The sequence below is a fragment of the Lycium ferocissimum genome, chromosome 12 (assembly GCF_029784015.1).
Source record: "Lycium ferocissimum isolate CSIRO_LF1 chromosome 12, AGI_CSIRO_Lferr_CH_V1, whole genome shotgun sequence".
In the NCBI taxonomy this organism is placed as follows: domain Eukaryota; kingdom Viridiplantae; phylum Streptophyta; class Magnoliopsida; order Solanales; family Solanaceae; genus Lycium; species Lycium ferocissimum.
Genome location: NC_081353.1, coordinates 21,135,728 through 21,149,544, shown reverse-complemented (window position 1 = coordinate 21,149,544; position 13,817 = coordinate 21,135,728). Strand labels below are relative to the sequence as shown.

Genomic DNA, 13,817 nt, shown 5'->3' with positions numbered 1-13,817 from the left:
AAAGTGTAACAGGTGCAGTTTGAGCTGGGCATACAAGGTATGTTCATTATTTTTGTACTGTTGTTGATATTGGGAGCCCTGTGAGGCTGTGATATGATATGATATGTGTATATATATGTTGGCCCTGTGAGGCATTGTTGGTATTTCCTGCGTACAGGTTTTGAGATAGTAATAGTTATAGAGGAAACTCTGCCGAAATTTTCCCAGAAATAAAAAAAGGATGAGATATGGGTTTGTGATATGACTTGAAAGGGCGTACCAATAGTAATGATAAGACTTGCCTAAGCTACGAATACGGCTGACATCGAGAAAGAAGTTAATTGCTAAATTGAGGGTAATAATAATTAGAAGGTCGATATCGATATGGTAAAAAGAATTTGGAAAGGGCTTGTGACGCTAAGAGACGATTTAGAAAAGGCTGGCAAACCTTGATAGAGAGTTATATTAAGGTACCGACTGAATTGATAAGCAGGGATGAATTATGACGAGCTTATGGTAAAAGAAGTAATAGTATGATTAAGGCAAGAGTACAGAGGAAAAGAATTGCGATGGATATGAACGTATTAATAAGATAGTTTGTGTAATATTAAAGATAAAGTGGATCAGAAAAGGTAAAGGGTTAAGAAGTGCTACATTATAGGATTGTTATGAAAATAAGTAAGGCCTAGTGAGAAAGTGGCCAGAAGCTATGATGTGATTTATGTAGCTAGAACATAAAGGCAAGTGTGGAACGGAAAAGTGAGCTATAAAACGAATAAGGAAGGCTTATCGAGTTCTGTAGGAAAAGTTTGGAATAAGGGTTATATAATAACGGAAATGATAGTGAGCATAAGAACAGAAAGGGTGAGGAGCGAGGTAAAATGAGAGCAGAAATCCAAAGGCCGATAACCAAGTATTTATAAGCTATGACGATTAAAGTGAGTTCACCGCCATCGGGGATCTGGAAGTTCAGGACGAAAAGTAATCACATCCACAGGTGAAAAGCGAATACTGAGGACCAAAGGAGGGTTAAAATAGTAATTGTGTTATGAGAGCGTGTTGAAATCTGAAAAGGCTTCAACTTACTCCAGATTATGTGCTGAAGGTCGTGCGATGAAGTGGACGCGATCATATTAGCATTAAAGTATCGTATTTCATCGGAGTTCCAAGGTTAAGCGTGCTGGAGTGAGAGAAATTCTAGGATGGGTGACCCCCTGGGAAGTTTTCTGAGAAGTCTTACAACTTCAGGTGTAAGAAGTAAATGAGAAGCAAGAGTAGCCTAAGGAAGATTTGAGCTTGCGGAGTGGGCAGAAACCTTAAGAGGTCGTGTAGCACGGGGAGGATTAGACCGGTGAAGAAAAGGAAAGTGCATCACAGTTTTAGAATTTGGGTGAGTTTGAGTAGCGTTTGGGAATAATTTTGTAAACGAGATGCTAGTAACTATGTATATATAGAGGTATGCACAAGATATTCCGTACATGGCTATATTGGCGGATATATGTATTCCGGCAGCCAACGTGGCGGTATACGGAAGGCATTAACCGGACAAGGCAACGAGGTTCAAGTATAAACGGCACAAATGTTACAAGGCAAGCTAATGCTGTTTCCACTACAGGTTAAGTTTGGAAAGTTCTAGTACAATGATATTTGGAAAAGAAAGAAAGCGAGTAGATAAACGGCAAGGGAACAAAAGTGTCGAAATGGAAGTGCCGCCTAATCAAGCTTGGAAGTACGGATATAGGGCGGAGTATAATCGAATAATAGTATAAGTACGCCCCAAAAGGGGGGAAGTGAGGGAGAGAGATGCGAGTGAAAGACAGAAGACCGCCTATAAGTAGGAAGTGAGAAAATCAAAGTAGTGAGTAAAGAAAGGGAAAAGAGTATGACAAATAGGCTACCAACGAATGTTAGTACGGAGGGAATATGTGGGATAGCATGAACCAGGAGAAAGAAAGACCGCGACTAAAACTGAATAGACTTCGCACGAGTCGTACAAGAGTGGTTATGTTACCTATGAACATTATATGCTAGGGATGAAACCACGCAAATACTTGGTGAGAAAAGTTTGGATTCAAAGAGAATGACAAGATGGTCACGAGATCTTGGGTGCATTAAGGAAAGATGTAAAGATGGTTTAAGCTTAGCCCGAGATATATTGGGCATTATTACATGCTCGCGAGGTCGGAAGATTGCGTACTAAAAATGCGGCTTTTATTAAAGAATTGTAGCAGAGAAATATAAATGGGGGATGAGACTGCATGTTATAATAAGAGGAGGAAGCCCCCCCCCCCCCCCCCCCCGAGATCCTTACAAGACCTTATGAGACCAATTGAACATTCGAGGACGAATGTTCTAAAGGGGGGAAGGATGTTATATCCCGTATTTTGTACATTGGGATATTCCGAGCTAATTGCGGAAAGTTAACGACAAGGCTATTTTCCGACTTTGTTTTAAGGTACAATTCGTTTATGATTTTATTGGATGAAAGTATTAAGAAAAATTTGGAACCAAAAATGAATTATGGGAAGTTGGAAATTTCATGAAAATAACCACATGTGGCCGGCCATGAGGATGTGGGCCATAGGCCACATGTATTAATTATATAAGGAGCTAAGATGATAATTAAATCATCTTCATCATTTTCCACACCTAGAAAGTTCAAGAAATATGGAGAAAAAAAATGAAGGGCCATTCGGCCATGCCTAAACCGAGAAAGAACAAGGAGATATTGATCATGAAAAATTCCTTTCTTCTAGCTTTTCTACTAAATGGAAGGTCCTCGTTAACGTGGAGTAGTTGTCGGAGCAAGGAAAACGTTCGTTGTTGCCATGAACAAGTCTAGCCGAATAGAGAAGTTGAAGGGAAAATGTGAGGTTTAATCTTCTTTATGTGTTTTATGGATAATTTGTGCATGTTGTGAAATGTAGAAATGAATGAAGTTCATGAAAACATGGATGTGGATACTTGGCCGTGCATGTGTGATGCTATGTAGTAGTGAAGAATTAGTTTTATTTAGTGTAATTTGGTTGTTGTGTTGTGGATTATGTGATGTAGAATGAAGGTTTAATGGTTCAAGATTGAAGTGTAATCGTGTGGGCTGTTTTAGAAGCGAAGATGAAATTAATATGGTTTCTTGTATTTATGATAGTAATGTTGTTAATGTGTGGATTGTTGATGTAGTTTATGAGTTTTGGAAGAAAGAAATATGTTAAAGTTGTTCATGTTGAGTTGGGAAGATTTCGGGTTCCATGGTGCATTGGTTGGATGATTTGAATATTTTGCGGATTGTTTGAAATGTTCTTGAATATTGTTTGAATGATCTCGGGTTAGTAATTGAACGTGCGAGCATTTATATTAGTTTGATTACATGTAGTTGAATTGAATGTAATGGAATGTCGTCGAATTACGTAGAAAGGAGTTATTAGTGTGAGAATGTGTTTGCAATTGATTGTTGATGTTGTTGGAATGGTTGTTGGTATTGTTGTTGAAGATTTGGCCGAGTTGAATTCTCGGGGTTGTTGAATTTACAGGGGAAATGCTGCCCAAATTTCTGTAGATAAAGTGCTAGTTTGGAATTGGATTATTAAGTGCTTGTGACTAATGCTTGGTGTCTAACGACGATATTGTAGATTCGGAGAAGCCGAGACTTGAGTTTGGAATAGCTTAGAAAGCGGACGAGGTATGTAAAGCTTATCCTTCTTTTCTTTTGGCATGTCCTAGACGTAAGTAAGTTACGATATGTTATGAGCTTTGGGGGTAATTCTATTCTGAAAGTCCGAGCATGTTTACGATTCTTAATTGCTCCTTGATGTTGACACTCCTCGTATGGTCGGACTATGGTCCTTAAGTCTTATGTACGATTGAATTTCAAAAGTTGCAAAAAGAATTTTGTTCTTAAAAGATCCTATGTCTAAAAATGTCCGTAACTTTCATAGACAGAACCGGATGGATTTGATGTGTTCGCAAATGATTCTATAATGTATAATGCCCGTAACTTCCATAGGCGGGCTCGGATTGGTGCGATACATGTCTACGATCCCTCAAATTTCTTTTAATGCAGCCCTAATGAGATTTAGAACGGATTTTCATGACTATCGTTTGACGTTCGAACGTGATTTGTCTGCATAATTTATCGAGTCTGTAACGATGATTATGTTCTTGATTTTCATGAGCTATATTATATGGTTTCGATACGTACCTATGACTTCAAAAGTCCTATTTGATATGTTCTCGAACGATCTTCGGAGGCAACTGGATTTGACTATTGGTTAACTTTTACATGAAGGTTCGTTTTGATTAATCTGTTGAATTGGTAATGATGATTACGTGTGTGTGGTTTCTTACTACTCTGCTCGTGCGTATGATTATTACCTCTTTCACTGAGTCCCGGGCCAGGACATGCTTTCGTGCGCTGCTCTACTATATTATTCACCGAGTCCCTCGATAGAGGGCCGGGACACTCTATGTATATGATGACATGATTTTACTTACCGAGTCCCTCGATAGAGGGCCGGGACACGCTATCTACCGAGTCCCTCATTAGAGGGCCGGGACACGCTATTCACCGCGTCCCTCATTAGAGGGCCGGGACACGCTATATGTATATATGATGGTGATATGACCTTTCTTACCGAGTCCCTCGATAGAGGGCCGGGACACGCTATATGTACACATATATGATGATATGATGACATGATATTGATATGCTTTTACTTACCGAGTCCCTCACTGAGGGCCGGGACACGTTATATGTATATCTATATATGTATATGTACATGATAATCGTTCACTTATGTTTCTAAGTCCCACAATGAATCGGATATGATATGGGTATGCATGATACATGTTTCAAAAGGCAAGTTATGATTTCCGGGTCAGTATACTTGTTTCGGAAATTCCTATTTCGGTTATGATTTCGTCTGATGTATTTCCTGCTTTACATACTCAGTACATATTCCGTACTGACCCCCCTTTCTTCGGGGGCTGCGTTTCATGCCACGCAGGTACACCCAGACGAGGAGGAGATGTTATTAGAAGACGTACCAGCTGGATTGGGGAGCTTCCTTTCCTTCGGAGTGCCGCCGAGTCAGAGTATAGATATATGTTGTGACATCTGGTTCTATGTTAGAGACTTTGCAGACAGAGTTGTGTATGGTACATGTCGGTTGTGTAAGCGGCTCTATAAGCCGATGTATCACTATGCATTGTATTACAGATTTTATATGGTACAGGTTTTATTTGATTTGATAAAGATGAAAAGCATGTTTGTTTTCTGAAAAATTTTCATTATGTACTTATGTCATGTTTTGTGGGCCCAGTATGGTTATGAGTATCACGAGAGTCAGCGGGTTCGCTCGGCCCTAAGTAAGGGTCGGGTGCCCATCACATCCTATCTGAAATTAGGGTGTGACAGAAGGCTATTGTCCCAAATGGTTTTGTTGATTGATTAATTGCCACATTTTATTCATGAAATTGTTGGATATGACAAAATCATTCTATGAGACAGAGGCGTATCTAGCATTATAGGTAGGAGTTAAATTGAACCCCTAACTTTTGACGCGGAGCATAAATCTATATGTAATTTTTTTTATTTTTTTTATTTTTTATAATTGCACTATATAGTAGATATGAACCATAACTTTAAAAAATATGATTGATTCAATGCTAAGAATCTTAAGATTGAACCCATAGAGTTTAAATCTTGGATCCGCCTCTGCTATTAAATCGAATAAGTATATTCGATTTAATAAGTACCTTGTGTTAAAATTGAGAAATTCTATGACTCGAATATTTAGTATTCTCTTATTTTACTAGTGCCTACTATCAGCGGCGGAGCCAGGATTCATGTTAAGGGGTGTTAAAAAATATAGATATGTTGTGACCCAAGTTCGTACACAAGACCTTAGAGACTTTTTACAACCCCTTAACCACTAATCTAAGCCTTCAACTTGTGTCAAGGGGTGTGAACACTGGTATACATACTTATAAAACCAAAATTTTACCTATTTATACAATGTAATTTTCCGGCGAAGGAGTGTCAAGCGCCCTCGGGCAAGGGTAGCTCCGCCCCTGCCTACTATTTAGGCAGAATACCCTCACTCATTCTAAGAAACTAAAAGAAGCCTACAGTAAAATCTTGCCTACTTTACTTACTGCATTGCATAAGGGAACTGATACCTAACCAGGTCCCTCCATACTGTGTTTGGTGGGCGCGTAGCCTCTAAAACCTTTATATACGCCTAGGGTCTCTTATTCCCATTCTTGAAAGAAATTGATCTTCAAACTTGAGCTTCTTGGACTTTCTTGCTCTTGAATTTCAATCTTGTTCTTCTTGGTCTTCTTGCTGTTTCATCACTTCCTCTTGAACATACATGGTCATAAGTTCATCAATAGACCATTTATCCTTATGTGAGTTATAGGAGATCTTAAAGGGGTCATACTGTGGAGGAAGAGAGTTCAAAATAGAGTGCACAAGGAAAGTTTCAGACATTTCAACCTCAAGAGTCTTTAGTTGAGCAGCTAAGTCTCGCATTTTCATAATGTGCTCATGCACACCTCTCACACTAGTGAGCTTCATTGATGAGAATTTCGTAATTAAGGTGCTAGCACGTGCTTTATCTGAAGTCTCAAATTGTTCATCAACAGCCTTCAGTAATGCTTTAACATTGTTATACTGTTCGACAGAACCACGAATACCAGCAGAGATTTTGGTTTTAATGAACATAACACTCAAGCGGTTAGAGCTCTCCCATTGTTCATAAAGGGCAGTCTCAGCTTGAGTGCTGATTTCATTAATAGGCGGTTCGTCTTTCCTGATAGCATAATCAATATCCATGCACCCTAAGTGAAGCAGAATTCTCTCCTTGTATCTTATAAATCTCACCATTCAGTTCGGGAATATCACAAATATCAGATAAATTCGCAGGTCGCATAACTGCAAAAGGTATACATACATACATACATGCTTGATAAATTTGAGGCAAATAATATAAAATTGAATCTACTGACATAAAAATTGAATCTAGATTTTTAATTCAATTAGATTCATTCGTTACGATAGAATTATCAATATGCTAGCATGATATTCTACCTTTACGATAAAACTATTAAACTCTCATTCATAATTCATGTGGGTAATTAAGAAAAGTATTTAACATTTTATCCTAATTAATTATGAAACCCAATAATAAAAGGTTCTTGAGTTATTATATCGTGCATAATTAATTACAATTGTTATGTCTAAAATTTCTTTATGTGATCCGTAACTTTAGAATTTTATTCAATTAAAGATGTTGTGGCTAATCTTCAATCAAATAAAAGTATAGATCACTTAGACATTAGTCCTTACTTAATGTCTATAATTTTCTTATGTGATCCTGAACAAAATATATAATTTTATTTGATCAAGATTGTTGTGGCTAAATCTCAATCAAATAAAATTATAGAGAAAAGACATAAAATCACCACTTAACTTATCTCTAAAACGCACTTTAGCAATTTAACTTTATGAGCGTTTAAATACCCCTATTCTTGTCGATAGTGTATTAAATATCCCCCTAAGAGGTGATGTGGCAAAGAGAGTGCACTCACCTTCCGAAGGGAGTGAGAAGAGAAAAAAGGTTTTTAAAATGACAAAATTATACACATGTCATTTTTTCATAGGCCACAATATAATTAATACTCTTAATATTATTTTGTTGATATATTAATATATATATTTTTTAATTATACGATTTTTATTTTATTTTGAGACAGATGAAATTTGTGGGTCCCACTATTTCTTCTTTTAAATTTTTCTTCTCATTATTTATTGTCTTCTCCAATAGTACCTTCTTCTCCATTGCCAAAACCTCATCCATTCAATTTGGAGAGAAATAAATTGATTACTTAGATATAGACCACATAGAATCACACTGATTACTCAACGAATCCAAATAGCCAAATTCACAAAGCATAGATACAGTGGATTTGAAATAGGAACACTATGAGGAAATCTTCAAAACTCGAAAGAAATTTGCACATATTTGAAGAACAGGTGTGTTTTTGTTGATTTTGGGGTTAAATCTTGAGAACTCTTCAACGCCATTCTCGCCCTTGCCACCATTAAAGCCATCTCTAAAAGCTAAAAAAAATTCAAACCTCTTCGATAATCTCCCCCACCAAAATCAATAACAAAATCAGCCATTTTTGCATATCAATTAGACCCATTTCTTTTTCTCAATCTGCACAACAACTCTGTAATTCCAGAAACACAAAAGTAAAAAAGCGTATATTTCTTTTTCATGTCATTCTCCTTTTCTTCTTTGTAAATAAATTTAATTGATGTGTTAGATCTTACACTTGAACAGAGAAAGATCAAATTGATTGGTGGGTTTTAATTAGATGTGGGTTTAGTTGGTAGCACCATTTTTTCCGATGAGGTTGAGAAGCTCGTTGAAATATGATATGTGTTTGGACATTTGATAACTAGAAAAGAAATCCGTCATAAATAAACATCTGTGTACATTTTTACTTGAGAATTGATCACAGAGCTCCAAACTACATAAACTCCATCGCATTTACATAAACATCATCCTAAGTTTCGGCTGATTGTACTAATTAAGTTAGTCATTTCTAAGATTTCGTACCAAATTAGTAATTTGATGCCTTAAGACTATAAGTCCATTAGTAGTGGAACAAGAAGCTAAAGTTTCAGAAGGTTTGGAAAATGACAGTCTACTTATTACACACACACACAAAAAAAAAAATATATTAAAGGACCCAAATTTATTCAGAGTATCTCAAGTTATTTGGTTCCAGATTACTAATATGTACATATTCAATGCATATTTAAGATAAATACAGAGTTTGACCAGCGGTACTAGATTCGTCCATGCCTGCAGCCGACACTCTCGCTCCGCCTCTGATTATGAAGTAGTCTTTGATGATAAACTTCTCGTTTGCATGCGATGGCTCCTTGTTGGCAATGGTAGTCTTGAGCTGTCCGAGCCTAAGGTAAACAATCTATCATAATGCAACCGAGTAACCTTGACGTTTGATTTTCGCAGCTTTCTACACCTTTTCCTTTTAGTGTTGTAAGTCATCGTACCATTTCAAATGATATGTCATGACTTGATATACAAGACTTTAAACTCATTTTAAGCAAATAAACAAAAATCACACTTTGAAACTCGAAGGTCAACCACATTCTGCGGATTCTGATTTTCGAGGTGCCTAAGACCTTCCCTGAGGAATCACTTGAACCCTTATCCGAACTTTGGTTTAAGAAGGATTTACCTCTTGTTTGACTAAACCCTTTTAACTAGATTTTCCTAATTTCCCTTAATAAATTAGGTGACGACTCTAAAGATAAACAAAAATCTAGAAGAGTCCACAACTATGAAGTAGTTTTTATGCCTCGCGTAAAAGTAAACCGTAACAATCACCTTAGAGTTTCTCTTTTTCATTTTTAAATCCAGGCGCTAATGTATTAAAACATCTGTGCACATTTTTATTTGAGAATTGATCACAGAGTTCCATGATATTCTTCCACTGCTCTATATGATCTAGAAAGGAAGGAAAGAGAGATTAAGTTGACGGTCATATAGCTACTTCTAACAAAGAACAGTGGAATCAGTTTTATTTTTATAACTAAAGTGAGTCATCCTAGGATGCTTTATTGGCAGCCAGAGAGAGTGCACGTGGGACACTAGCAGTGAATAACAAAGTTGCAAGAGTGATATTTTATCAACCATTATGGTTTTAGTATGGTGTTTCTTTGAAAAACATACATCAAATTTCTCTTCACAAAGGCCAGTTAATTCTGATAAGGGGGAAGGGAGAATTTCCATCGTATTTTGATGAACAGCAAGTGATTACGATGTGCGATAACTGCGGATATGTTCTGCCACCTTTTTTGGAAAATGTAAAATAAAAAATAGAACAACATATGTGGGATTGAAGAGCATTTGGCCTATTAACACTATATAGGTAAAGTTGTCTCCATGTGACCTATAAGTCATGGGTTCAAGCCGTGAAAGCAGCTACTAATGCTTGCATTAGGGTAGGTTGTCTACATCACTCCCCTAGTGGTGCGGCCTTTCACCGAAACTCTGCTAACGCGGGATGTTTTGTGCCCCGCGCTTCCCTTTATATCTACTGGTTGACGTTCCTACTTAGAAGAACGAAATAAAATGTTTACTGTAACTTTTTTGTCTGACGTTGTTAACTCTCTCAGAAGAAGCACCAAAATTCTGCGTCCTTTTTAATTCAACTATCATCTGTTCTGCCAACAAATTGTGTAGCCATATTAAACAGAATGATTATTTGGTTTTTAATGCCTTTTCTATCCTTATTATGCTTTAGTCTCAACACCAATCTCTCCATTGGAGAGCATACTTGCCAACTGAGGTCAAGTTTAAGGGTCTGTTTATGTATGATGTGTTAAGAAAATTATCTATGCTACTCTATATTACTGGCGAAGCTATATTTTGGCTCTATTGGGTTTTCATGGCAGAACTCCTCCTGTATGTTAGGAGTTTTATTTGTAAAAGTTCCGGGTTTTGTATATCGTGTTGGAGTTTTCACTTGTAAAAATTCAAAAATTTTGCACACCTTGTTGAAATTTCACCTATAGGAAGTATGAACTCTAAGAAAAAATCCTCAGTTAGGGAAAAGTAACTGCAAAGTTCAAAATCAAGATTTTTTTTGAAGTTTGAACTTACTAAAGATATGAGCCATAGAATTTCTCTATTCTAACACAAGGTACTTATTAGATCGAATGTACTTATTCGATCTAATAGACTGATTTTGTCATATCCAATCTAATACCAACCAAGCCATTTCATGAATAAAATATGACCAATTAGCGAACCAACAAACCAATTATTACAGTAAGTTCAAACTCAAGGAAATATTTCTGGAGTTTGGATGAATTAATTGCACAATTTGAACTCAAGGAAAAACTTTTATGTAATTGAATGAGATTAGCAACCCATCTCATTCATTCAAAGGACACTGTTACAATGCTGTACTATAAAGATGTGCACTTTTCTATGGTATACTACTGTCATATCAGGAATGGGCTGGATTTTTCAGGGATACAGGAGAGCAGATGAGTACGATTCCGGCAAGGACAATGGCGGTATTGCGCTGCCAATGCTTGGGCTTACAATAGGAGATTTTTCCGTCTACTTCGGATGAGAATTGAAGACTATTTTTGAAAATTGCAAGTAACAGAACTGAAGATCAAGATCAAGATCAATTACACTCAAGGTAGTATACTAAGTTATTGAGTTCCGAACTACGCATACTCCACTGCATTGACATAGAATTATTATTCTAGTTTTATTGAATGGCAGTGTTTTCAAACACCGTTATAAAAAAATATTACAGCACAAATCCTCTACTTGAAAATTTTCGTATCTAAGATTTTGTGTCAACTTAAGTTTCAAACTGTAATTAGGTAGCCTTTAGACAACAAGTTCATTAATAGTGGCAAAAGAAGATTGACAGATGAATTTGCATAAAATTTAGACAGTGCATAGATAAGGCATATCCATTGTGAAAAAGGAAAGAGAGCGAAAATCTATTTTAGAGTATCTCACATTTTGAAGTCTTTGAAGGTAAATTTCTCACTCGTGAATCACGGGTGTGGTGCAGGGCAGGTGGACGCGGGTGAAAATGGCGGGAGTGGGGTGGGTTGAGCTTTTGCTGGTTGAGACAGAACCTGCCCCGCCCCCGCCCCGTCCTGTCTTGATGGCTCCCTTGATTGCAAACTTGCATTGACTAAAGTGAAGCATCTATCATAATACACGCCAATATAATGCATGTTTCTAAATTGTGGCAGCGCTCTAAGCCTATTCTCTTCAATGTTGTAGAGGAGAGGTTGCTTAGCAACAATACTAATGTCACTATTTTCACCTTGTAATTGTACAGACCCCATTATTCTGGACCAACTACCCATATCTGATAAATTGATAGTGTGTTCCTTGACCCATTCGTGGTTCTTATGATCCTTGAGAAAGTGCAGATCCTTCCTTGACAATTCTTCTGAGTAATTAGCTAAACATAATTTCCCATTCAAATCAGCTAACTGGCCGCTTTCAGTTTCCATAAATATTGATAGCTCTTATCATAGGGATCTTTGGGGCAATGAACGGAGCTCAATAATTCTTCACTTTCAATTTCCATTGAAATAATACGCTTTTCCTTTCTGTCTCCTATCACAACCAACCAATACACTACACCATTTACACATGTTGAATCAACCCTGTTAGAAAACCATTCTCGGTGAGCCAGGGGTTTCCAAGAACTAGGAATTGGTCCGCCGTCTCTTAGTGTGAGTCTCAACTCGGATCTCATCCATAGCACTACTACCATAGTTAAAGTTGTAATCATCAGGACCAATTTTTGTACGATATAGATGGACAATCTTGTATGTATTGTTGGAAGGGATATACCCAACATCAAGACTAACCGATGGATAGCTACTTGAATTTGTTGGTAAGTGTATGATTTCTCTAGTTGTGGGGTTGCATACCTTGTGATTGAAAATGATGAGGTTTGATGAGATGAACAAAGAGTATTTACGGCCAAGAATCTGGAAACTGAGCTCTTTCTGAATGTTGTTGTCAGCAGCAAGATCCATAGTCGAAATAGTAAAAATTGGGCTAATAGGTCCGAGCCCACTCGCTGAAAATCTGGGGTCAGATTCTTGAACTACAAGTGCCCCGGGACGAGTCATGGAATTCATGTTGTAAAGTCTTCTGAAATGTGAACTAGAGATGGTTCCGCGCCACAGCTTTGAAACAGTTTTTAGTTGGTGTATATTTTTGAGTGAAAGCCTAGAGAGTATATCCATCAAAACTTCGCATGGCAGAGCCATGATATTGGAGCTCAGTTCCATATGAGTGGCCATTTTTCCGCTGGCTCTATGATCTTGAAAGGAGAGTGAAATTAAAAGTTGATGGTCATATAGCTACTTTTTAACAAAGAACAGTGGAATAAGTTCTTTTTTTTAATTATTTATAAAAGTGAGTCATCCTTGGATGCTTTTTTAATTAGCAGCCAGAGAGAGTGCACATGGGACACTAATATAGGTTTAATTAATCTATATATTATTATAAAAGCATGAATATAAATGTTGATCGACGGAACTAGCCTTAAAATATTAAACGACTTTTATACCTTTCAAGAGCTAAAGTTTTTTCAATCGTGTGATCTTTGTTGGACAAAACTGTACATTCATAATTTTTTACCTACAACATGAATAGGATTTGAGTTGTCCTATGTTATACAAATTTCACTTGGACAGTAACTACTAATTTCATTCCAATCCAAATATATCTATGAGAACATAAGTCCTAATCTAATATTAATTTACTAGAGACTTCAGATTCATATGATCCGTACTAAGGATGGATACTGGATATTGCGTGCACCAAATATGCAAGGGAGTGCAAAATTTTGCAGCACACTGGTCTAAATTACTATCTCACATGAAAAGTATTTATTACATTTTCTTCCTATACCCAAAAATAGATGCAAATTGTAGGAAAGGATATTATGACATTGCTAAAAAATTATAATTATCCAACTGCAAATTCTCAATGCAAATATTCATACTTTTAATGTTGATTTATGTCAAAGTCACATGTCACAAAATAAAAGTTTTGAAAAATTGTATGTGTTAATTTGTTACTTATATTAATTATGTCCCAATTGTCAAAGTGTTCTTAGATTTTTGCACATCTAATATGACGAAAAAAATTATTTTCCTATGAAAGTTATTCTGAAAATTAATTATTTTCTTCCAATATGTGGTTAGAGAGTGAAAATAACTTTTGAAAAAGACAATC

General features: G+C 36.7%; 1 protein-coding gene and 1 pseudogene across 1 annotated transcript; both read right to left on the bottom strand.

Annotated features, from left to right (window-relative positions):
• Nucleotides 1-6,295: 6,295 nt before the first annotated feature.
• LOC132039108 (uncharacterized) lies at nt 6,296-6,865 on the bottom strand. The gene has a single exon (XM_059429650.1). The coding sequence runs from the start codon at nt 6,863-6,865 to the stop codon at nt 6,296-6,298; it is 570 nt and encodes a 189-aa protein (XP_059285633.1).
• Nucleotides 6,866-11,418: 4,553 nt separating this feature from the next.
• Nucleotides 11,419-12,961, bottom strand: LOC132039919 (putative F-box protein At1g19160; annotated as a pseudogene).
• Nucleotides 12,962-13,817: the final 856 nt, after the last annotated feature.

What these genes read in the sequence shown, in the direction of transcription:
- LOC132039108 (XM_059429650.1), bottom strand. Translation starts at nt 6,865, where the DNA reads ATGGTGAGATTTATAAGATACAAGGAGAGAATTCTGCTTCACTTAGGG.